Source organism: Lithobates pipiens, unplaced genomic scaffold, assembly GCF_037356315.1.
Source record: "Lithobates pipiens isolate NorthernLeopardFrog02 unplaced genomic scaffold, aLitPip1_a1.2 Scaffold_28, whole genome shotgun sequence".
Classification (NCBI taxonomy): Eukaryota; Metazoa; Chordata; class Amphibia; order Anura; family Ranidae; genus Lithobates; species Lithobates pipiens.
In genome coordinates this window covers 34,964,681-34,991,058 of record NW_027507789.1, presented here as the reverse complement: position 1 = coordinate 34,991,058, position 26,378 = coordinate 34,964,681, and the positions used below count along the sequence as shown (strand labels likewise).

The 26,378-nt window shown below is 40.7% G+C and overlaps 1 protein-coding gene across 2 annotated transcripts in view; it reads left to right on the top strand.

The window, feature by feature from the left end:
• Nucleotides 1-25,608, top strand: part of RPN2 (ribophorin II) — a 63,187-nt gene extending 37,579 nt beyond the window's left edge. The window contains exons 9-18 of one of the 2 annotated variants that reach the window (XM_077459059.1): nt 4,073-4,178; nt 5,781-5,872; nt 5,948-6,062; nt 7,822-8,016; nt 13,288-13,374; nt 15,219-15,314; nt 17,267-17,342; nt 17,442-17,571; nt 21,342-21,412; nt 25,137-25,608. In XM_077459059.1, coding sequence (XP_077315185.1) covers nt 4,073-4,178; nt 5,781-5,872; nt 5,948-6,062; nt 7,822-8,016; nt 13,288-13,374; nt 15,219-15,314; nt 17,267-17,342; nt 17,442-17,571; nt 21,342-21,393 — 949 coding nt within the window. In that variant the 3' untranslated portion in view covers nt 21,394-21,412; nt 25,137-25,608. The remainder of the gene's footprint in view (nt 1-4,072; nt 4,179-5,780; nt 5,873-5,947; nt 6,063-7,821; nt 8,017-13,287; nt 13,375-15,218; nt 15,315-17,266; nt 17,343-17,441; nt 17,572-21,341; nt 21,413-25,136) is intronic. The other variant, XM_077459060.1, reaches the window with a different exon arrangement.
• Nucleotides 25,609-26,378: the final 770 nt, after the last annotated feature.

The following is a 26,378-nucleotide window of genomic DNA, read 5'->3' as shown; positions in this document are numbered from 1 at the left end:
TACAGCGGTGCGCTGGCAGGACATCAGGGAAAAGTCCTGCCAGCAGCTTCTTTGGAGTGGTGTGTTTACCGCTGCTCCCCATTGAAATCAATGGGGCAGCACTGTAATACTGCCGGCAAAGCGCCCCGCTAGCGACCGAAATGCGCCGCAAATAAAAATAGCAGCGTTTTACCGCCCACGCTATGGGCGGTGTGGTGTGAAAGGGGTCTTCCACATTTTCTTGATCAAGAAACCATCTGGGAAATTTCGTCTGGTTCAGAATCTTCAGGTTGAGAAACAATCTATAAAAGGTTCCAGATGGACACGATTTTCTCTGTGAAAAATTTACTTGCCCCCAACTGTTACATGGCTTCCATCGACTTGAGGGATGCTTATCTCCATATACCAATGGCAGGTACATCGCAGAAATTCCTGCGACTATCAGTCAGTTTGGGGGGGGGGGGGGGGGGATTTGGCAACTTCAGTTCAGGGAACTGCCCTTCGGCCTTTCCTCCTCTCCCAGAGTGTTCACGAAAGTGATGGCAGAGGCTCTGGTGTCCCAAGATTGAAAAGGGTCTCCATAGTGCCTTATGGGGACAATCTACTTCTCGCCCAAACAAAAGCTCAGGTAGTGCTCAATCTGCAAGTAACCCAGGGACATCTAAACAGCCTAGGTTGGCTTCTGAATCTTCAGAAATCTAATTTGATACCATCTCAATGAGTGAGGTTTCTGGGATACGAAATAGTTTCAGTAGAACAAAGAATCTTCCTCCCACAGGAGAAGGTAGAAAAAAAATGCAGTTGGTTCTAAGAACACTTCAAACCAACATGGAAATTTCAGTAAGGGAAGCTATGTCCGTTTTTAGGTCTGTTAACTGCAGCAATCCCCTCAGTGCAGTGGACCAGGCTACATTCTAATGAATTGGACACACCAGGAACCTCTGGAAAAGAAGCTCTAAATAGGAACAAGAGGAAGAAAAGGTCACTTTGGTGGTAGAGAGACCAAAGGAACATCTCAAAAGACTCCCCTGGACTTTTCCAGTAACGCGAACCGTAACAACAGATTCAAGCACATGGAGGGGGGGGGGGGGTAGCTCACCTCGAAGAGCAGACAACACAGGGAGTTTGGTCCAAGCCAGAAGCAAGAAGGCCCTCAAATTGGAGGGAGATAAAGGCTGACCATCTAAGCCTCCTGATCTTCCAGCGGGCCTTAAAAGAACTGTATGACCATGTGTTGTCGGACAAAATGATGGCAGTATTATACCTAACAAAGCAGGGGTCACCAGGAGCAAGACCCTGATGGAACTAGCTCATCAAATACTGAGTTGGGCAGAGGACAATTTGGACTCGCTGTCCACAGTTGACCTGAAAGGCATGGAAAACACCCTAGCAGACCTCAGCAGAAGAAGTAAGGGAGGCGGAATGGTCATTAAACCAAGAGTTATTCGAGACGATCACCGAGAGTTGGGGCCTTCCTCAGGTGAACCTCTTTGCAAACCAAATAAATGCAAAAACATCATCTGCCTTCTCTCTCCAGAGACAGGATGAAGTACTTGGATTGGATGCATTAGCTCACAAATGAGACTCTTTCCCCCCCCCCCCCCTCTTATGCTCAGTCCACAGATCTGATACTAATTGCTCCCTATTGGCCAAAGAGACTCTGGTTCTCAACCCTATTGAATCTCTGAGCAAAACCTCCCTGGAGAGTACCAATCAGGGAGGACCTTCTGGGTCAGGGTCATTCTCCATCCAGATCCAGTAATCTAACTGCCTTGTTTCTGAGGAAGAAATTCTAAGGAAAAGGGGGCTATCAGAAAAACTTATCAACACCCTTCTAGCAAGTAGGAATAAGGTCACCAGGATTATTTTACTTCAGCAAGTACTCTCAAGATGCAGGTAGCTGCATTATTAGTTTTTTATTTATTTATTTTTTTGGAAGAAAAAAAACCCTGTCAATGGAACCCTTATAATCAGAATTGTGTGTTGTTGGTTGTTGTTGGTTGTTGTGTTTTTTTTTTTTTTTTTTTTAAGGCTATGGCAAAAATTAGACCTAGGCCTCTTATTTTCCCCAGTGGGATTTATCTTTTGGTTCTTCAGGGACTTGATAATTCACCTTTCGACCCACTAAAAGAGACATCTCTAAGATTCCTGACTCTTAAAACAATTCTCCTGGTTGCAATGACGTCTGCGCGTAGAGTCGGTGAAATACAGGCATTATCAATCAAGGAGCCCTTTATGAGATGTCTCCCGGACAGGATAGTGCTGAGGACAGATCCAGCCTTCCTACCTAAGGTGTCTTCGGTTTTTCACCACACACAGGAGATCATACTCCATACTTTCTGTCCCATGCCCTCTGGGCCAGGAGAAGAAGCCTCCCATACGCTGGACGTCAGAAGGTGCCTTCTAACGTATTTGGAAGCAACAAAGAATCTCAGAAAGTCGTCATCATTTTATTTATTTTTTTCTCCTAATGGAAGGAAGTCATAAAGGGGATAAAGCTTCCAAAAGTACCCTAGGAAGGTGGTGAAAACAAGCGTACCTGTCCTTAGGGTTAGATCCTCCGGAAGGTATATTGCCTCATTCTACATGGGCAGTGGCAGCTTCATGGGCAGAGAGGGCCAGGGCATCAACAGAGCAGATATGCAAGGCTGCCATGTAGTCCGGTTTTTCAACCTTCATAAGGCACTATAGGTTGGATTTACTATCGGCCTCAGACCAGTCCTTTGGCAGGAAGGTTTTACAAGCAGTGGTCCCACCCTGAAGTAAGTTCTCGGTAATCCTCTCCAAGGTGCTGTCCTGAAAGGCTTGTAGAAATACCATCACCAGTAGGTCTAAGTCTGTTTTGTTTTGGGTTTTTTTCCCTCCCCTTTTTTTTTTTTTTTTTTTGTTTTTTTTTTTTTAAACCCTTCATAAGGACATGTTTTGGTGCGTTTTTAGGTGCATTCCGGTGCATTTTACCACTTTGCCATATAGTCCAGCGCAGAACCAATGCAGCATGTTCTACTTCTTTTTTTTATATATAGAACTGGAACACTTCTGAACTGACCACACTATGTTGTGAAGTATGCCATTAAAAACATTTAACCTACTATCCATGCGTTTTTGATGCAAAAAAAAAAAATGCTCCTGACTGCATGTTGTTAGTACTGGTTCTAAAGCAAGATTAAACCCTTCTATCCTTTACAGCCAAGGAAGCTGATTCTGTTTGATCTGTAACTGCCATGGTGCTACACATGTGATCAGTTATGACACCAGTCAGATGGTTTGACAGTTTAGTTGAGGACACAAGCAAATGTGACAACCCGGCATTTCAGGAATGTAGCTGTTTTTGTTTTTTTGTTTTTTATTGATGGGTTTAGTTCCAGTTTGATAAGTAAATCATAAAGTGGAACTAAACCCATCGATTTAACGGTATCTGGCAGCCTCCAGCAAAAGGAGACAGGAGCAATGCTGGAGGCAATTTACAGCACACATAAATTTTTGTAGCATAATTATTGTATGCATGTTCCTTGCAAAAGGTGGTTATTTTTTTATCAAGTTATGAGTGAAGTTACATTTTAACAGGTTTCTGTAAAGTAATCCAAATTTGTAAAAATAATAATAAAAAAAATCCTTACTTAAATCTGCAGCTAATGGCTCTGTTCCTAGAATCGCCATCTATATACAATAGTATAGTCCTGAGCCCAATAGCCTATCAAGAGGCCTGGTAATTTCCCAAGGGGTTTTGGGGGGTGCCTGTTTATGCTCTAATTTACAAAATGTTGGTATTTGCTTTGACTGTTTTGGGGATCAGGGCTGCTTTTCTCCATCAGTAAAAAATGATCTTGTCTATAAATGTATTTATACAATATCCTAGATCAGGTTAGGACCAGTAAAACCAAAAAACATTCTGTATAAAAGAGGTGCTTCTAAAATAGGGGTGTTGCTTTGGATGCTTGTAATGGTAATCCATCTCAGGGTACACATAATGGTTTTAGCTTTTGCTATACCTCACTTTGTCTTCACGTTATCTCGCCTATCTAATGTGTTTAATTGCTTCTTTGCTAAGACCTATGCCCCACTTGTTATTAAGTCATGCCTTTTCTTTTATTAGAGACTTATTTGAATTGAATTTCATGGATTCCAAACCAGCTAGCGGGTACTATGACTTCTCCATAAGTGTGGAGGGTGACAGTCGTTACATGGCAAATCAGGTTGAGGTGAGTGTGACCTTAATTCCCTGTCTGACATGAAGACCTGCGATTTATCGTGTCAACTTGTCTATGTGAATGTGCTGCATTGTGTGATGTAGTGCGCTCCGAGACCCTTTCATTTCAAATGTACAACCTAATTATCCTAATAACCCACTTAGAATGCCTGTCTGTGTAAGGTTCGAGCTGTGAATGATGTCACCGAATTTTCACTTTCCCCCGTTTTCTCGGCCCCTTGAGATGAGCGAGAGACTCTTGAATGAAATTGTGTAACTCGGTAGGACACTGTGTCCTCATTCTGCTATTTTGAACACGTTTTAGGATGTAGAGCAAAGCTGTCTCTTTTAGCTTAGAGTGATACAGATGACAAGCTGTGCGTTCTCTCCCTTAGAGAAGTAAAATTATACATGGCTATTAATAAAATGGTAGAAGGTTTTTAATCTTTATGGGCGTATTTATTAGGATTGGTAAAATAATTATACCTAATTTCCCTACACTAGTCTGCACTTACTAATGTTTTCCCAGTTTGTTCCAGTAGAATACTATAAAAAATTAGCTTTACACAGATTTTCGAGTTTTACAATGTAAAATGACAATAGGTATAAAAGTAATGCACAAAGGGGTACAGTAAAATGAGAGGCATAGATAGCAGGATTGTGTTTTATTTTTTATTTTATTTTTTAACATTTATAACGTGTGAGGTAGCATTTGAGGGAGAACAATAGTTCTAGAACTAGACCACCTCTAACTCTAAACGGGTAACCTGGAAAATTAAAAAAAGACTTTTTTATAATCGTCGCCTATGGAGATTTTTAAGTACCGTAGTTTGTCACCATTCCACAAGCGTGCACAATTTTAAAGGGTGACATGTTGGGTATCTATTTACTTTACTAAAATCATCCTTCACATTATACAAAAAAAATTGTGGTAACTATATTGTGTGCGTGTATGTGTGTCTTTTTTTTTTTTTGGGGGGGGGGGGGGAGGTTATAATTAAAGTCCCCCCCCCCCCAAAAATTTAATTTGAAAGACCACTGCACAAATTCAGTGTGACATAAAATATTGCAATGATTGCCATTTTATTCTCTAGGGTCTCTGCTAAAAAAAATGCGTGTGTATATATTGCAGTGAGCAAAAGAGTAAGTAAAACCCATTAGGGTTTACTTCCTCTTTAAAGGGCAATAACTCCTGAAAAGGCGTATGCAAAAATCGGTAGATAAAAGGTTACAAATTTAATAGTACTAAATATAAAATATTTACAGCATATGCTGTATCGACCATTAATAGAATTATATTAGATATGACATGATGTTCACAATGAGATCCAAAAAAATACTCATTTACATCACTCATGTATAAATAGAGTGATACTCAACGCGTTTAAAGGTCATGTAGTATCTTCATTGGGAGCAAGTGGTATGGGTATTATATGGTGTCTACAATTCATAAAGAAAAACCAAATGTAAAGAATATATACATACTTGTGTCTGATAATTGTTAAACAGAACAGTTTCAATGGTATATCTAACACTTTAAAAAAAAAATTAAATGCCCCTTGGAGATTTTTAATAATCTTATTGCGGAGTAGTAATTATAATGATGTGTTTGCAGCTGAAGGTAAAAGTGTCCACAGAGGTCGGAATCAGCAATGTTGACCTGTCTGTTGTAGACAAAGACCAGAGTATCTCTCCTAAAACTTCCAGGTAATTAAAGAAACAAAAAAAGTTTTTCATAAAGATCCATGAGAAACTGCTAGTAAACTTTTCTCTTCTCTGTAGAGTTTTGTTCCCCTCCAAAGCCAAGGGACCTTTCACTGCTGATGGCCACCAGAACTTTGCTTTGTCTTTCCAGCTTGCCGATGTGAACACAGGGGCCAGTCTAACACCACACCAGGTATATTGTAGAATGTTGTATATATGTTGTAGAAACCCAAAAGCATACTCATCACAGCCCTGAGCAATTTAGATTAGGTTTTAAAAAACATAAGCGGAGGAAGCCTTCAGTGAAAACTGCATATCAAAACAGTGGGGAGGAATACACCCTTTTAAGGTGTCTGGCACCTGAATTTAGAGTGTGTGTAGTTTATGTAAATGAATTTTGAATTTAATTGACAATTTTGGCCCTTTGGCTATAAGGATGTCAAATTTGTGTCTCTGTCAACCTTGGACTTCTAAAAATAAAAAAAATGGATTAAATTTGTAGTAAACTGTTATCCTTTCTTATACCACTATTCCCCGTTCTCTGTACCTAGCAAATAAATATAGAGAGTATGGAAATTGGCAAGATCTGTCATCTTCTCTCAGTGGTACTTTCTTATATCAGTAGAATAACAAGATGCCACTCATATGCTCATCTTCCTTGCACAGCAATGCTTATATTCTTTGCTGGGGGAAACCAGCGCTGCCTAATTGTATCAGTACTAATCTGGTTCTCCTCTGCATCCCAAGTGTTGGCAAAAGTTCTTTCCACAGTTCTTGCTCTTCTGCTGACTCATGGCATTCGTGCCAGAGGATACTTGGATGACTTTCTACTGAAGGACCACTTTTCTTGTTTTGCACAGGGACTAGGTGGATTTGAGACCAAAACCTGCTTTTCTCCCCAAGGTGTTCTTAGATTTCTGCCTCAATGAGGGTGCATTGTTCTTCCCTATGTCCTACTCCGAAACGCACCAAAGAACTTTCCCAACATTGCATGGATGTTATCAGCATCTACCTGGCAAACCATGGTTTCTGTTAGCAAATCTGATTCCATTTTTGGTTCTCCCTGGGGACTCTCATAAAGGCTATGTTGCTTCCTCCTCCACCATTGCCATGTGGAACCAATGGCTTATTTCCAGGGCCTATGCCCTTAAAGAAAGTGTTCCTCCTTTACCCACCAGTCTTGTTAGTGTCTCTTAGGCTCTCCAGCATGGATGCTGAGTAACTTTGTTTTTTTTTGTGGGCCTGTTTGCAGTTCTTTTGCTTTGTTGCTGGCCACCCTTGAGCTTATTGCTTTGCATAGTCTTATGATCTATGAAAATCTTTTCAACACAGGGGAACCTTTTGAAATAACTTTTGTGGTCTCGGGAACCCTTTCTAAAAATGACTGTCTACAACTCAGGATACATTAGTGTGATGGTCAGTGGGAAGAATGCTCCTTACACTTGTGGTCATTGGGAAGAATCCTCTCTTACAGATAACTAAAAAGATCAATGTTGTCAGTGGGAACTTATCTGAGACAAATATTGCACATTGCTCAAGGAGCCCCTAGCAACCTCTGAAGGAACCCTAGACTTCCATGGAACCCTAGTTGAGAAAAATGTGTGATTTAAAAGTCCAGTTTCCTTTACTGTACAATTAAGTTAAAAATATTTTTGTACTTTTTGTTCCTTTGGTCACTCATTTTGCATGCTAAAAAAAATGGATTCCCATGGAGTGGGTAGGGTTATTTGAGAGTACACTAGTGGGCAGTGTCCCATTGCCTGAAGGTAGCCAACATACTGTATAACCCATGGTCTATGAATACAAGTCCTGTGGAATTTACAGGCAAGTTAAAGTTCCCTTTTTATCATTACATATGTGTCCTGAACAATTTCTGGTGATAGTTTATTCATATTAACTCTTCACACTTTTTATGATCAGATACTGAGTATTTTTTGTTTTATTCTTTTTAGACATTCGTTCGGCTACACAACCAAAAAACAGGCCAGGAAGTTGTGTTTGTAGCTGAGCCAGACACCAAGGGCACCTACCGGTTTGAGCTGGACCCAACTGAAAGAAAGTCAGAGTTTGACTCTGCATCTGGAACGTATACTCTGTTCCTGATGGTAGGAGACGCTACTCTGGAGAATCCAATACTTTGGAATATGGTATGTGGTGTTTATTATTGGTTTTCCATGTTCCATCTGCAGTGATAAACATGAATTTACTGTGGCTGACGAGGTCTTGCACCTTAATCTTTTAGAAACTCGTATTTTAATGTTTTTGGATTAAAATAATTTTATGATTGCAGATTATATAGGCCTACTTTATGGGATGGGAGCTTGCCTATTAGCCTATGGCTGCACAAGTAATTAAATCTCATTGCTAGATTTAACTACTCGTTGCCCATCTTCTTTGGCAGTAAATTGATACAAAAAAAGTAAAACAAATAAGGATACTGTGAGCATGAAATCAAATTTACAGTTAGCAAAAGAAATGTAACCGTTCGTGTATCACTAATAGGTTAATTGGCTAAATCTGAAGATGGCCGTTTAAAAGTGACACTAAACTATATCCCTATTCTCCAAAAATCATTCATACACATTAACTACTTAGTGGACCTGTAATCTGTTTTTCCAAACTTGATTATTACTGTTTTTTGCGTGCTTTTTTTTTTTTTTCTTTTTTCCTGTCAGGTTAGTAAAACAGCGATATCAGAACCAGTTCAATCATACAGTTTGTAGTGTACATAGATTTGCAGAACAATGGGATAAAGGAACTTTGTTTTATCTCATGCTTACTGTGAAATTGTGTGAATGTATCAATGCAGCGCATGTTATCTCAGCTTGCAGAGCTTGGATTCATTGAATGAGTTCACCAAAAATGTAAAAATTGCAGAATATAGAGCTACATAACTAAGCTCCATTTCATGCTGAATAAACTAAATTATTAATGCATCTTAAATGGAAAACTTTCTTTCAGATTTTTACTCCAAAAGCATTTTATTAAAAAAGAATTTGGAAAATCTTCTTTTTTTTTTTTTTTTTTTATCTACCCTGGTATAAACTGTGTGTGTGTGTGTGTGTGTGTGTGTGTGTGTGTGTGTGTGTGTGTGTGTGTGTGTATATATATTATTGTATTGTTCTTTTTATAAAAATGATCTTATTTGCAATCGATCGACAAAAAATTTAACAAACAATTTTTATTTTTTTCTAGTTCTACCAGTGTTCATGTGAATAAAAAAAAAAACATTTTCTTATGTAGTTTTTTTACATTTACTTTTTTAAATATCACCCAAAAAAAATTAAAGGGGTTGTAAAGTTATTTTTTTTATTAGCTTATTATCTTCTTCTAAGCTGAGGCAGTGCTATTTCACTTACCTGTTCTTTCTGTTCCTCTCCAATTGTCACTGGTCCCTCTTCAAAATCTTCTCTTTCTGTAGTACTTCCTGGTTGCTTCTCACTGTCTCTCGAGCCGTTGGTGTGTGGTGGTGAGGAGTTATGCTCGCCCCAGGCTAGTACTACAGCCCTGCGTGGAGACGCTCTGTACGTAACAGAGAGACACAGAGGCTGGTGGTTTGTGGGTGTGTCTGCAGTGATGCAGCACCTCCTTCTATTCCTTATTAGGATTTTGCACTGATCTACACAGCCCCGCCTTGGCTCCGCCCCCTAGCAGTCTGCAGACTAGAATCATAACGTAAGATCTTCAAAACTAAAGTCAAAGAGACAAGAAAACAGCTGCAGCCTCTAAAGTTTATATTAACCAACAAGGTAATCTTTAACCAAGCATTATAGGGGACTATTTAATTACTGTCAATTTGCAATATAATGTTTATTTAGATGATTTCCTTTACTGTATTCATGCACCAGCAAGCATGTACTGCTCATACACAATATAAACAAAAACGCCCCACCCCCCAACCACATTGCCTAGGCAGTAATATTATTTTTACATGCATCCCAGCTTTATATCTCTCTCATGTACATCCCTATGCCTGCTCATCCATCCCTCCATCCCTATGTCTGCTCATCCATCCCTCCATCCCTATGTCTGCTCATCCATCCCTCCGCCTTATTTATTATACATACTTCTCTCCATCACATCTCTCTCATGTCCATCCCTCCATCCCAATGTCTGCTCATCCATCCCTACGTCTGCTCATCCATCCGCCTTATTTATTATACATACTTCTCTCCATCACATCTCTCTCATGTCCGGCCCTCCATCCCTATGTCTGCTCATCCATCCCTCCATCCCTATGTCTGCTCATCCATCCCTCCATCCCTATGTCTGCTCATCAATCCCTCTGCCTTATTTATTATACATACTTCTCTCCATCACATCTCTCTCATGTCCATCCCTCCATCCCTATGTCTGCTCATCCATCCCTCCATCCCTATGTCTGCTCATCCATCCCTCCATCCCTATGTCTGCTCATCCATCCCTCCATCCCTATGTCTGCTCATCCATCCCTCCGCCTTATTTATTATACATACTTCTCTCCATCACATCTCTGTCATGTCCATCCCTCCATCCCTATGTCTGCTCATCCATCCCTCCATCCCTATGTCTGCTCATCCATCCCTCCATCCCTATGTCTGCTCATCCATCCCTCCATCCCTATGTCTGCTCATACATCCCTCCATCCCTATGTCTGCTCATGCTCATGATTTTAAACTATTTAGGGTTATAATATTTATAGATTTATTATTATTATACACAATTTATATAGCGATTACAATTTACGCAGCGCTTTACTATATCTATATATATATATATATATATATATATATATATATATATATATATATAATCATTTTTTTCTGTATTTAAATTTAGTTTTAAAAAACTCATACTATACATTTTTCTAATGAAAAAAATGTAAACTTTATTGGAATAAATCATCGTATCTTCTGTTATAATTACAGTATAATTACATTTTTCGATTACATATATATATATATATATATATATATATATATACACACACACACACACATAAACATATATATATATATACATATATATATATATATATATATATATATATATATATATATACACACATATACATAATTTTTTTTTTTTTTTTATATGTAATCAAAAAATTTAATTATACTGTAATTATAACAGAAAATACAATGATTTATTGCAATAAAGTTTACATTTATTTCATTAGAAAAAATGTATAGTATGAGTTTTTAAAAAATAAATTTAAATCCAGAATATATATATATAGTAAAGTGCAGCGTAAATTGTAATCACTATATAAATCATAAATCGTGTATAATAATAATAAATAAATAAATATATATATATATATATATATATATATATATATATATATATATATATATATATATATATATATATATATATATATATATATGTATATATATATATATGTGTGTATTGTAACCACAGACAAAAGCAGACATGGTAATACGGTTTACATAGACTGGGAAATCAATCGTTTTGTATAGATTTTAGCTTTTACCATGCTGCTTTCGTTTCTATTGTTGGAGGCTGGAATGTGTGTTAACTGGGGGCGGTGTGTGGAGATGGGTGTTAACTTAGGATCTGTGTGGGCAGGAATGGGTGTTTACTGGGGGCGTTTTACACGAGAACTTTGCTCGTTCTCGGTAACCAGGCGAAATGAAAAAAAAAGACAGTGCGCATGCGCGCACGCGCAATGCCGCTAAGCATGATGGGAATTGTAGTTTTTTATTACGCTGTGCCGTGCCTGTCATGAACGCGCACCGCAAACCCGGAAATAAAGGCAGAGACAGCAGAGGAAATGAAGGGGCATGATATTGAAGGTAGATTTTCGGATATATAGAAAAAATATATATAAAAGTAAGAACATGAATGTGTATAAGTACCTAACAGACATTGATTTAAACCTATAAAATTTTTACCTTTACAACCCCTTTAAGGAACAAATCAAAAGTTTTAACATTAATAACAAATTGAAATGATACAAAAAATTGGCAGCAAAATAAGAACTAAGAGGAGAAGGAATTATTAGAATTACGGCTGATTAGTGATATCGGAGGGTTAAATAGGAAAATTGCTTTAAGGCCTCTTTCACATGGCTGGTTTATTTCAGCCACTGGATTCCTGCATCAAAAATCTGCAGATTCCTGCTACTGGAATGACCAGGCTATGCGATATAACAGCAGTTGCTGCTGATCGCATGTAGCTGCACACAGACCAATTGGCTGCAGTTTGGGACAAATGCCAGAGCCTGAATGCAGTCATCTACCCGGTCATTCCAGCAGCAGGAATCCAGAGGCTGCAACAAACTGGCTGTGTGAAAGGTGATTAACTGACATTATATGCAAATCGAGAGTCAAGCCTTTGATCTGCTTTGAATGAACCAAGATTGTCATAAAGAAGTAGTAATAATAACCTTGCTAAAATCTTAAAGGAAAAGTATGGCCAAAAAAGCTTTTCCATATGGATCACAGGAGTGCAGTTCGTTTTGCATGCCTGTTACCCGTTTTCAGCCGTCAGTGAGCTCAAGCCCACTGTCAGCTGACATCATTTAGCTGGGAAAAATGCTCAGGGAAGATCCTGACCATATGGTTGGGATCCACCCAGATGCCTGGATGGGCACCTGGCTCAGCCTCCTGGTAAACTTCTGAGGGCTTACGCCAATCCCCCCCACCCCCTCCACAGCCCAGTGCTCCAGTGAGTGCTAGAGAGGAGAGCAGAGAGTCAGTGACTGATGGTCATGGGTCTCTTCTCAGACCAGAGGGGGAGAACGGAGCGCATATATATATATATATATATATCTCCCTCCAGGGTGCCCCATTTGGCACTTTTGAGGGGGGAGAGGGTACCTGGTTTTGACGGGTACCAGCTCTCACTTCCAGCAGAGATTGACGTGGCGATCTGACCTGGAAGTTCAGCCCACCCCTCCTTCCCCTGCTGTCTTCTAGGACACGCCACAGGTCCCAGAAGACTATGGGACCATTCACAAGGTTCAGTGGGAAACTGGCTGTGAATCCACAAGGTTTAACTTCCTGTTTCCCTTACTTGCTATGCCGACACCTGTACCCAAAGCCGATTAAAGAAGAGGTTTGGGTGAGAACATCGCTGGATCCCTAAACAGGTAAGTGCCCTTATATTAAAAGTCAGCAGCTACAGTATTTGTAGCTGCTGGCTTTTAATTATTTGGGGAGAGCTTGGAGCTCATCTTTAACTTTCATTGACACTGCAGATTGACTCAGGACTAGAAAGATCAGCTCCTGTGATTAAAAAAATATATATAAAATATCAGCCAAGTGTTGTCAGGAAGTGGCCAGAGAGTTGTGGGGAAGGTGGAGGAGCTGAACTTATTACGTGTATCTGTGTTATGCTCAAAGTCTACAACTGGTTAATGTTGGTTAAAAATGTAATAATGTTGTAGTAATGTGTTTGTTGGTCTGATTCAGGCTGATGTGGTGATTAAGTTTCCTGAGGAAGATGCTCCAACCCCTATGCAGAGCAAGAGCCTGTTCACTCCCAAACCAGACATACAGGTAACCAGAGCTCCAGAAACTGAAAATATGAATGTTGTTATGAAACGGGAAGTACCGTCTGGGATCATGACTTCTGGGTGATACATGTGTCAATCATTTGACATCTGATGTATGGCATGCGTTGCGCTCGGTGTGTGTTTAAAGGGGAAGAAACTCCAGACAAGTTGGTTATAATTGAGTTAGGAGTTCCTGGTTACCCCATATATTGGATGTTTGGCTTGGAGGGCTTTCACAGGGGTAGACACCCAGTAGCTGCCACAGTCCCTCGATTACAAGGTGCCGCTTTTGTTCTTCCCATGTATATTTACATCAACATACATTTTTGGTAACTTTGTATGACAACAGATACCTTGATAGAGAGAAATGCATAAGCCTTCATGAAGTGCACATAGCATTATTGAGGACCTGAGAAATATATGCAGCTCTGCTTGGTAGCCAATCGGCTTCTAACTTCAGCTTGTTTTAATTAAGCTTTGACAATAATACTTTGAAGCTTACTGGTTTCTATGCAGAGCTGCCCCAGATTTTGTATTCTCCAGTTTTATTACACCCCCCCCCCCCCCCAAATATGCCCTTTAGAAGGATGGATCTGAGCAACTATATTGGCCACAAGTTGAGTACTGCAAAAATTATACACTTTTACACTATATATGTTTGTGCATAGGCAAGCACTGTTGCTAGCATCTATGGCTCATACCCATTTTCAGCACACTAGATAAATGCCAGAGAACTGCCAGTCAAAACCTGCAGTGTGGTAGCGCTCCCCATGTGTAGTAAACAAAGAAGCGGGCAATGCGCTGATGAGATTGGCTTCAACAACTTAATTGTTTCTGGCAAACGCCTTCAGACATCTGCCAAGACCATGCATCAAGTGCTTAATTTTACCTAAAGGGTTGTAATTGCAGGAACTCTCTATAATTGAGCCCTTTTGGGTAATGGCATGGCCTGAGTGGGTGTTTGGTGATTTTTAGCTGGAACAATACATTTATTGACACTGATATCAGTGTGTGTCTGGCTCTCCTTTTCAAGTACACTAGATGGCATGATATTTGAACTATGTAGGACAGAAATCCACATGGAGCAGTTAATGGGAGGATATATTACATTGTTTTTTCTATGCGTTACACAAGTTGATAACATAATAAAATATGTGTAATTGAGATGACATAAGCAGACCCAGTATGTTTAGAGAGAGATTTATATGGATAAATGATAAAAAGTTTTTCTAATGGCTTATCTAGCTGGGGGTTCTCCATACTAAGAGTGTATTCACGTTGGTATTAAGTAATGCAAGTCTAGAAAGTACCAATAAAAGAAGAAAACAAGTTAGGCCCCTTTCACACTGCTGCGACTTAAAAGTCGAGTGATTTTTACCATGATTTTGTGGCCACGATTTCAGGCAATGCCTGTGTGAACTTGAGGTCTATGGACCTCAACTCGTATCAAAGTCGGACCAGAGTAGTACTTGAAGTCGCACATACGTGAATGGTTATCATTGGGAACGACTTGTCATGTGACTTTGCAGTCCCAAGTCGCACAAGTGTGAAAGGGGCCTTAAGGTGTGAAGTAGCAGCATTGTGATTGTTGTACAGTGTTGAAAATCGTCAAATCCAAACTTCTACAAATGGGAGGTAGGTTTATGGTGTGTTTATTTTATTTTTTATTTTTTCTCTGTTTTAAGATTGAGCAGGGATTTCCTAAGATGTGTTAGAACTGGCCTGCTGAACATTTTTGATTTATTTTGTCTGGCATTTCTTCCTGAAGATTGCATAAAGAAAAAACTTTTAGTAGGTATTCTCCTACATTTTGCCAATTTAAAAACCAATATCTGTCTTGTTCTGCAGCACTTATTCCGGGAGCCTGAGAAGCGACCCCCCAACGTTGTATCAACCACATTTACTGCTCTGGTCTTGGCCCCACTGCTCCTGCTCTTCATCCTTGTAAGTAGCTGCTACCCCCCCCCCCCCCCCCCTTTTTGTTTTTTTATATTTTTTATTGTCCATTTGCAATTTTACAAGGTGTGACATCCAAACCTAAAGAAACACAACCAAGTCAGTCTCTCGATACATAGCTGATATACACTTGATATGAATATAGTGTTTACGGAACCTTGTAGAGGCAGCCCCCAGATTAAGAACAAGATGGGTTCTGTAGGTTTGTTCATTTTTTAAGTGCAACTCAGCCCAAATTCTTTTTTTTTTTTTTTGGATCGCATAGGGAAGGGTTAACACCCCTGTAATGTTTGTTTTTGCTGTCTGTGCCCCTATTCACCTCACTTTCTGTCCCCGTGACAAATGGGTTTTTACAATTTTTTTCAGTTGTTTTGGAAACGAGGATTGGTGATGAAGCTTCTGTGGCGACACCTTTTTCCCATGATAACTCTTACAGGAGTAAATTTCCCTTCCTTGGGGTAGATTTCCTCTTGCGTCCAGTTGTCTCCCTTCGCTCTTAAGTAGGAGTCGTTCGTAACATTGATTACTACCTGAAAGTCCCCCAAAAAAAACAAAAAACGAATGTGAATAAAGCAAAACATTTGACCCAGAATACACTACCAGGCTCTACCAATGTGTTTGATCACTGTATTCAAAAAACACGTCTCAGTATGCTAATTCCAGCAATTGAGTGTTACCTTTTTAAATGATTTATAGTACGTCTCTGTGACAGGCCAGTGGCACTGACAGTTTTTTGTATGACAAAAATATTCTGACGTAGAAACAATGCTGAAGAGCTAAACTGGCATTTCTTCGGTTTGGATTAGCACTACCTACTACTTCTTTAAATAAAACCAATAGTGTAAATGTTCAGTACATTTCTGAAATGCATCGTTGGAAATACAGAAAAATGTCTGCCGATTTTGCTAGAAATCCAGTGTGAGCTAACAGCAAAGTGTCTGTGCTGCACTGAAATCCCAATCAGTGTTGTCAGATTTGCCTGGTGGACCATTCACCTATCCACCTCCCCTCTATGTATCACTACATTGATTTCTTTCCCAGCAAAATAATGCTGCTACCTTTTTCTCCCAAGAGCCTGCCCACACACAGAAGGGGCTGTGGGGCGATGTAGTCTCAGGGGCGTGCCTATGTCAATAGGAACTGACCTCCCAGGAGCCGTTCCAGCAAGGGTATAACAAGCCTAGCGATAATGTAACAGCAAGTTTTATTAAAGCTCTTTATCACAAAAAAAAAATGCTGGAACATGCTCTAAAAAGGATGGGAGGTTTGGGGTTAAATGACAACAATGACTGGAGGTACATTTTACACCATTGTGTTTTTTTGTTTTTTTTTTATAGTCGCACATTGTACACTTCTGTGATTAATTCAGCTGCGATTGTACATTAGCGCTATTATGCCCTGTAAAATGTAAATTCAACCTATTTACATGCAATTTTGTATATTTACCCGGTTAAGACAAAATTTTTATTATGTATAAACTCCACATAAAACAGAAAATATATGTATGACACCCTGCATCCCTTTTAAGCATATTAAGATTCACTTTGGAGACTTGTAATGGAAGTAGTCAGTGAATACTAATACTACCTTTTAAGCTAGGAGTTACATTATCTCGTGAAACTAGTTAGAACAAAGTTGTTGTGTTTTTTTTTTTTTTTTTTCCCCTGATATAGTGACATTTCAATGATGGCATATTGTTTATAAAGTGATTGCACATAGTAGTAGTATTGGTTTATATTGCACCAGTGACAAAGTTAGGACATGCACAGCTATGACCATAACATTTAAACAAATACAGGAAACCGTAGGAATGATTTACCCTGACCGAAAAAGAAGTGTACTAAATAGATTAATCGCTCATAATGAGAATATTGAATATGCTGCTATAAATACTAAGGCCATTTAACAGACATATATTTTTGTACACGTTTTCGTTGTAGTGGATTAAGATTGGTGTGAATATCTCCAACTTCACCTTTGCTCCAAGCACTCTAATCTTCCACCTGGGACATGCAGGTATGGATCAACACACTTAATTATTATTGGTTTTGATTGTTGTGATTGGCTGTCTGTGTATTAGTTCCATATGCTAATCATTACATTTTGTCTTACAAGCTATGCTGGGTCTGATGTATGTCTACTGGACCCATCTGAACATGTTCCAGACCCTGAAATACCTGGCCATACTGGGAATTGTCACTTTCCTTGCAGGAAACCGCATGCTCGCCCAAAAAGCAGTCAAGAGGTAATGTGAAGAAATAGACTGACCGCTCTTGTAATGTGATATGGTTCTACCCCGGTAATGGTGGATTAAGGCTTGGGGCCACATCGGGGACAAAACAAGGGGGACGTGAACCTGAACTTGTGAACCTGTGCCTTGCCCTGTATGTAGCATCATAAGTGCAGGTTCACTTCATCTTAACAGAGCCAAACAACAAGTTCACTTATCTTAGCCCTGCTCAGCCGCTATACTTTTGTTTGCTCATTCACAGATCCATTCAGCTGCCATGAGCAATGGAAAGTCCTGTGTAAGCTACCATGGCTATTGCCTTCCCGTGTGACCGTGCTTATTAGCCCAGAGCTTTCACATCGAATGAGTCACAAAATTAAAATTCATACCTGAAAGTATGCAGAGGATTAAGGAAAACTTTGTTGCTTTGCTTTAACATTCTCAGACAGTCTATACATATTCTATTCATCAAGACTTTTTCTGCCAGGTTTCTGCTGTTTGTTAGAGACCCCGTTGCCAGAACATTTTATTTCAATAAAAACCTTCCCATATATGATTATAAAAAGCCTTCCCTCTGTAGGCATCCACAAGCCCTGAGGCTGCCCCGGGGGCTGCCATCTTAGATTTGATGTCAGCTGACTCTGGTCATGTGACACTGCAGTATTTGCCTTCACTTCTTTGAGTAAACAGAACATTCGTTATAGGACCCCTGTGTAGGTAGGAAGAATGGTAGCTGCCAGATTTTGCTGCAGATACAAATTTAAATTGAACCAGCCACACTTATGAAAGTTGCTATGTATGACTTTTTTGGAATGTGTAAAGCTGTAGCGTTGTCCTAAAGCAAGCCTGCAGTCAGAAAAGGACACCTGCATGTATGTTGCAGGTCTTTAACGCACTTTCTAATAAATCAAGGATATGGGCGATTGGCGCTCAAACCTGCGCCCTGAAAAACATCAACAATGCAACTCTTATTTCTTTCCTGAAAATTTTCTTTACAGAGACCCTGTCACCAACTTAAAGCATTGCAGGTAAAAGCGCTGAAGAATCGACTATTTAAAATGCCTACTTGCAGTTTTTTTTTTTTCTTCCCATACAGTTTTTTTTTTTTTTTGCTTGCAATATGCCTCTGGACTTGCTAGCAGGAAGAGTCAATACCCTAGTACAGCCTCTTCCCTCCATGCATGTCACAGCCCACCCCTCACTTAATCTCTCTACATTAACATTTATATAAATGCCAGGGGAGGAGCAAAGGGGAATACTGTGAGAGCCCTAGCTGACTGGGGCTGCTGATATCACATCCATGCTCAGGACTTTGGCATGTCTACTCAAGGGAAGCTTTTACAGGTAAATAAAAGAACATGCCTAAAATACATGGGAAGAATGCTGTTGAAATGAATGGCGACAGAGTTTCTTTAAAAAAGTTAGTTCATCTAAAAAAAAAAAAAAAAAAAAATGCAGTCCATGAACACTATTCCAAATTGTTAAACTAATCTGAATTTCAAAATATCCATTTATGCTCCTCCCAAACCTGTAGACTATTTGTGCACGCAGTGAAGCCTACCCTAAACTCTTCTGATATTCTTCTCTCTAGGACGGACCAGTTGTTGGGACAAGTGCCTCCTAGCAGTACAGGAGGGAGTGCCATCCTCCTTCCGAACCCTGCACATGTGTATTGTGTTCTCTGATGAGCAGATGAGCTCAGCTGCTTTGACGGGTGGAGAGAGTGTTGCAGTTGCTAGGGTCATCTGCGATGACAAGAGATCGCACTGCACATATGCGAGGCTCAGAAAGGACATCACTTGCTCCTGGTACCACAAGGGGCTCTCGTCCGAACGGCTGGTCTGTCCTAGAAGAGAGGACAAGCTGGCGCTATGAAAAATATCAGTGTTTTCGGTAGGCTTTGCTGTATGCACAAGTAGCCCACAGATATGGGGGGGCATAAATGGATATTTTTAAAAATCTTATTACCGTATATACTCGAGTATAGGCCGACCCGAGTATAAGCCGAGGCCCCCAATTTACCCCCAAAAAACTGGAAAACTTATTGACTCGTGTATAAGCCGAGGGTGAGACATGGCTGTCCATCCCTGTGTGTCCGTCCATCCCTGTGTGTGTGTCCGTCCATCCATCCCTGTGTGTGTGTCCATCCATCCATCCATCCCTGTGTGTGTATCCATCCATCCATCCATCCCTGTGTGTGTGTCTGTGTGTGTGTGTGTATCCATCCATCCATCCATCCCTGTGTGTGTGTGTGTGTGTGTGTGTATCCATCCATCCATCCCTGTGTGTGTGTGTGTGTATCCATCCATCCATCCGTGTGTGTGTGTGTGTGTGTGTGTGTGTGTGTGTGTGTCCGTGCAGCCTTGTGTGTGTGTCCAGCCTACCTGTGTCCCAAGCCTCCGTCCCGAGCCGCCGTCGTCCCGTGCCGTGCCTCCTCCGTCCCGTGCCGTGCCTCCCCCGTGCCGTGCCTCCTCCGTCCCGTGTCTCCTCCGTCCCGTGCCGTGCCATGCCTCCTCCGTCCCGTGCCGATGGATCGCCGCTCTTCTCGGCGGCCATTCTACAATTCAAAATTCCGCCTCCGCCTGTGATAGGCGGAACACTCAATTTCCCAGCAGCCTGTGTTCCGCCTATCACAGACATCCTCTCATACTCGTCCGTAGTATGAGAATGAGCGGATGTCCGTGATAGGCGGAACACTGACTGCTGGGAAATTCAGTGTTCCGCCTATCACAGGCGGAGGCGGAGAAGGAGGCGCGGCTTTTGAAAATTAATGTCCGCCGTCTGTCTGCTCGATACGCTGATCGAGCAGTCAGACAGCGGCGACTCGAGTATAAGCCGAGGGGGCACTTTCAGCCTCAAAAAAGAGGCTGAAAATCTCGGCTTATACTCGAGTATATACGGTAGTTTAGAATTATGGAATGTTTATGTTGTTTTTGAACCGACCCATTAAAGTCTTGAGCTGAAAATATTGCAAATGCTTTGTAAGTACACCGCTCTTACACCTACTGAAAGTGATAATAAAGGGGGAAAAATAAAAAAGCATGGTATACTTGTGTTATGCACTATGTTTAATGTACTTGTACTATGTGTAATAGTTTTGCATAGAGCAGCCCCGATCCTCCTCCTTCTTGGATTCTCCATCGACGCTGTGGACTCCACCCACCTGCTCAGTGCCACTTGTTATGGAGGAACGTGTGTGTGTGTGTGTGTGTGTGTACTCCCTGAGCCCTACTCTGTCTGTCCATTGACACACAGAATGGGGCTCAGCCCCATCCCTCACTTGTTGACCACAGTGGGAGTCGATGGCTGCTGCTGTGTCAGAGCCAGTGAGCCGGGAGAGCAGCTGCTCTTGGATCAAGATTGGGCTCAGGTAAATATTATGGGGGAGCTGCATGCACAAGATTTTCTTCCTTCACCACCCTTTACAACCATTTGAAGCCAACTATGCAAAAACCAGTATAAGGTAAGGGGTGTTTTGTAAGGTATGATTCAACAAAATATATTTTATCTTGTATTGTAATGGCGGATTTGTCAAACGTGCAGATGAAAACCACACATCTGCTAGTTAAAATTGGATCAATGGATAATATAAGTCTTATGATCCTTATTTGCTAATCTGTTCTTCTATTGCCCATTCTAAGCGAGGCAGCCGGAAGCAGATTAGTATCTAAGGTCATCAGACTCCTTTTGCATTTAGTACAAGGTGCGTCTTAATTTCTAGCCTTCAACTCTACTTTGAGCTGTCTCACTGCTCCGCTTCTCTTTCTCCTCCCTCTTTCTCTCAGGACTGCAGCTGAACAAAGCAGTAGGTTGGCAAAGTATAGAACTCTTCGGTAATCTGGGTGCTCCCCATGAAGTAAGGCTGCCTTTGCACATTGTTCCTCTTGGTCAACTTGCATGCTGACCACCCTCCATGTCACCATACCTTTGTGTCCAATCTTCCATCTGTGCTCACCACTCATTACTAAACACCATGCATTGGGCTTTTCCTGACTGACGTGAAGCCTCAGAAGAGGGTCACTGCTCTATTTTCAGTGGCTTTAATCTCCTCTGAGGTAGGAAGAACAAGCTTTGTGCTTTTGTGTGCTTGAAGAGGTGCCCTATAACCCCTCATTGCTAACATCCGTACACCTCCATCTGGTGTGGTATTAATATCTGCATTGACTCTGCTTCAAACAAATGTCGCAAGATGTTCCAGCCAATTGTCAGACCTGTGGAAGAGCATGGAACACCTATATAAATCTGAGGAAAATGTGGATTTATTCGAATTCATCTTTTACAGTGTCGGTATGCATGTTTATATTTAGCAAGTCACAATCGGGAGTAAGAGCAGCCCCTTCTAGGGGGGGAGGTCTCCATCTCCATCTCCTATAACAAGACAAAACCCCTGGTCCAGTCACAGAGCCTAGAACATCTGGAGGTGGGCAGGTCTATGTGTGTCTGAGAACCAGGGCAGGAATACATCCTGGTGGTCCTTCTCTAGAGCCTGGACCCAACACTGATTTTTGTGGGATGAACTATGGCAGCACCGGGAGTGCAACAGTCTATAAAATCTCTGAATGATATTAGCAGTTTGCACACACTTTACAATGTAGAGGGGGACAGTACAATTACAATAGAGTTCAATACAGAAGGCACCTTTAGGGCCCTGCTCCTGGAGCTTCCAATCTAAAGAGCAGGGGAGGTGGTACAAAAGGTAATAGTGCGGGGCATGGTCTGATGGAGGTGGCTTGGGTATAGTTCTTGGGTACGGGTGGGGTAGGCTTCCCTGAATAAATGTGTTTTTCAGGGATCGCCTAAAGGCAGACAGGGTAGGGGCTGACCGGACATACTGGGGCAGGGAGTTTCAGAGGATGGGAAAAGCTCTGAAGAAGGCTTGGAGGCGAGAATGGAAGATGGTAACAAGGGAGCTAGGGAGCGGGAGGTCCTGGGAGGAGCGGAGGGGACGATTTGGGTGATATCTGCAGATGAGGTTGGTGATAATGCTGGGGGCGATGTTGTGGTTAGTATTTTGAATTTTATACGGTGGGGTAGGGGAAGGATTGACAGAGAAAAGCAGCAAATATTGAAGGTTTCTAACACTTGGGGAGTGTTCCTCATCTTCCCCCATGTGTAGCTGTCAGTGGCCCCAGCATTGGATTGTGGACAAGATCAGCCGTTTTATCTACAAGTTTCATGTGCTCTGCATACATTTCTGTTGTGTAGTTCATGCACTTGTATTCATCTCTATGAATGAAGCAGTGAACATTATTTAACCAATGTATAGTGTTTAAATGCTAATGCAGTAGCCCTTTGACAGGAACATAATTGCTACCAAACCCAAAAGGAATCATTTATTATATTGCAGCTTACCAGTTTCTAGATGTGATGGCTTCATTTTCTTTTATTAGCGTTTCTTTCCTTTAGTTTTATCTGGTGATACAGGTAGTAAGTGATGTTTTTCAACAGAACAAGCACTTCTGCAAATGTATCAGTTAAGAGCATTGAGACAACTATTTACCGCTGACTGGGGTGCTTATAATTAGTGTTGCACCAGTATCAGTGCTGATGCTAGGCATTTGCACGAGTACTTTATTCAAGTAAAACACTTATTCCCACCACTAAACACCCCCCCCCCCCCAAAAAGGAGGTATTCGTCGCTCCTAAACTGCTCCTACCTATTGAAATCAATGGGACAGCGCGGCTATAATGCCGGCAAAGCGCCGCTGCAGCAGTGCAGTTTGAAAGGGGCTTAACGGCAATGTAAGCTGGGGTTTGGCTTCGGTTTGTTAGTCCCTCCCCCCCAGATTAACAGTGCTGCTGCCCAAAGTTGCCCCCTGTGCTCCTAACACAGGAGGTGTGTTACTGGCCAGATCACCAGGTGAAAACGGGGAAAAAAACAGATGCAGCCACCATATCAGAGGATTGGTAAGCTGCAATATATTACATTTTTGCTTTGTGCTTTTTTTAATGACATTCGGAATAAAGATAATTGGTTCATAGATATGCATATAATAAGATTTAGAAGCTCAGAAAGTTGACGATATTTGTGGTTCTTCACTGCTGATCAGAATTTGGAATTTATTGCCAAAAGGTGAAAGGTGCCAAAGTGAATTTTAAATGTGAACGAAAGCTTTTTCCATATTAGAAACCAGCTTGATTATTGAATTAGCAGTAGTTGCCATTGATAATGATGATGATAAGAAAGGGATCGTGTCCCGCACTAGAATTCTGTTCTGCGTACTTGTTTTATAGAATAGATTAAAATTGTGGAAACTTTTTTTTTTTTTTTTTTTTTTTCAACTTCCTAACTCACATTGAGGTCAAGCTGTAATTAAAGTATAACTAAAGGCAAAACTTTTTATTTTTTTTCTACTTTTTTGGATAGAGTGGAGATGGATTAGAACACCTGTCACATTTTATTGCACTCTATGCCCCCATTATGCCGCGTACACACAGTCGGAGAATCCGTCGGAATGCGTCTTATCGGACCGTGTCGTCAGATAATCCGACTGTGTGTGGTATGCCTCGGACTGATTCCGTCCGAATCTCAGTCGGACCCAATTTTCCAACATGTTGGAAATATTTCCTGACCAACTGGGCCGGTTGGACATACTCCGATCATGTGTAGAGAATTTTGATCAGACCAAGTGCCACGCATGCTCAGATCAAATTCCTCCATCAAAGCTATTGGCTACTAGCCTGAATGTAGTCCCATCGTAACGAAATTACGTCATCACATTCTGAAAGATCGGATTTTTCGACAACTTAGTCCGACCGTGTGTATGCAACAGTTTCGGACACAATCCGTCGGACTAAATCTGACGGACAAAATCGGACGGATTTGGTTGCCAAAATCTCCGACCGTGTGTACAGGGGCTTAGGGAGATTCACCCTCTCTATTTGTCCTGTTTACCATTTATCATTGACCGTGAAAGAAAATCACACATTTTGGGTTGTCCCTTAGAAAAGTAATAGAGGACAAATCTTCCAATGGGGATACTACTTCTGATCACCTGGGGGGGGGGGGGGGGGGGGGAGGGTTCCCCTTAATCTGCAGGGATTTTTTTTTTCTCACTTCCTGTTTGGCTATGGGACAGGAAGTGAAGAGAAATGTCCCCAGTGGGACACATATGGAAACAAATATGACAGTGGTTAGAACACACCTTTGCACTATCCACAAAGAAAAAAGTTTTGCCTATAGTTCTACTTTGTTTTCCCAGTGACCCAATTTTTCCAACCCTTCATCAATCCAAATGACACAAAGTGACAACAAGAGGCAGTAAACGTTTTCTGGAATATGAAAACCAAGGTGTGAAATTTTAAAATATAATAGCTGTACTGATGAAAGGTAGTTTTGGTATTACGCTTTCAGTTGCTAATTGTTTGTGGATATAATAAAGGATGAATTGCAGTGTATGAGGTGATGTTCCAGAAGGCTGTCTTGGTTCTTTATTTTTTTTCTGCAGAGGTGAGTCTGTACATGCCTACATTAAAAGAACTACAAGTAACTAATGACTAATATATAGAAGTTTTAATGTAGTAGCTTTTATTTTTATTTTTTTCTTAACCTGTAATACATTGTCTTTCTATTTCATCAGAACACCCACGAGTGGAGAAAAGGACACAAAGAAAACACATTAAGATGCCAGCGCTTGTTGATTTGTACAAGTTCAAACTGCAGTCCCTATTGCGTTTTTTTTTTTTTTTTTTCCATTTTCTTTTTTTTTTTTTTATGTGCCCAAATTTGTGTCTTTTGCACTGATCGTACTGTGACAGTCCCTCCATACTATTGTTGCCCTTCTACATTCAAACCACTGTGAGATCCATTCCAGATATTGCATAAGCGGACATCATCCTCTGCCTGGGGAGGCCGCGATCCAGACGTTGGCTTGAGTCGGTCACCTGAGCAGCTTCATACATTGACAAAGCATTGACATCGAGTGGTTGGGGACTGGCGCATATTTTTTTTTTTTTTTTGTTTTTTTGGGGCACGAGAAGTGAAAGGGGGAGGAGAGGAATTGGGACATTATTTTGTTCTTCTCCAGAAAATAAATTGGAAGGTGAGAGGGACTTGATTGCTTTGTGATTCTTTTTTAATCTCATTACTACACCTTACACTTTTTTTTTTTTTTTTTTTTTTTTTTTTTTTAACGTGAAATGTTGGTATGATGGTTTGTTTCACTGTAAAGGGAACCTGACAAAATATGAGGACTAACTTGTTTTGAGGCTGCATACCTCGTGGCTACCAATCCTTTTTTTTTTCTGTTTTAAAGTGGAACTTTAGTCAGAAAATTAAAGCAGATCTGCATCTGAGCACCACAAATGAAAACAGCTTTTTAAATTTGAATTCATTTTTTAAATTCAAAACAGAACCCCCACCCCCACCCCGCCCCCCCCCATCCATCCATGTCTCTATGCTTTATTTTGTTTAGAAATCACTTTGAAAACACCCCTCTAGCATTTCTGGCTGTGGCCATCTTGAGTAAGGGCAAATGATTCATGTAGCATTTATTTCCTGGAATCCATCTGCTCTTGGCTCAAGCATGCATGCAGGATTGTGTGCTTAGGTGAGAAAACCCTACCTCCTCTCCTGAAGACTTTGGGGATGTATGATATCATCAGCAAACCAGAAAGTAATTGAATAAATGTAGAAAGAATAAATACATTTAAAGCAAAAAAAAAGATATAATTTACTATCTATTTACTAATTTCTAGCAGTGTGAGGATTAAAAAGAATTAATGTTAATTTGGAGAATGAAGTTCCACTTTTAAATCCTGCTAGATTACTTCAAGCTGGCCCCTTATGCAGGTATAATCTATGAATACACTGTTTCGTGCTG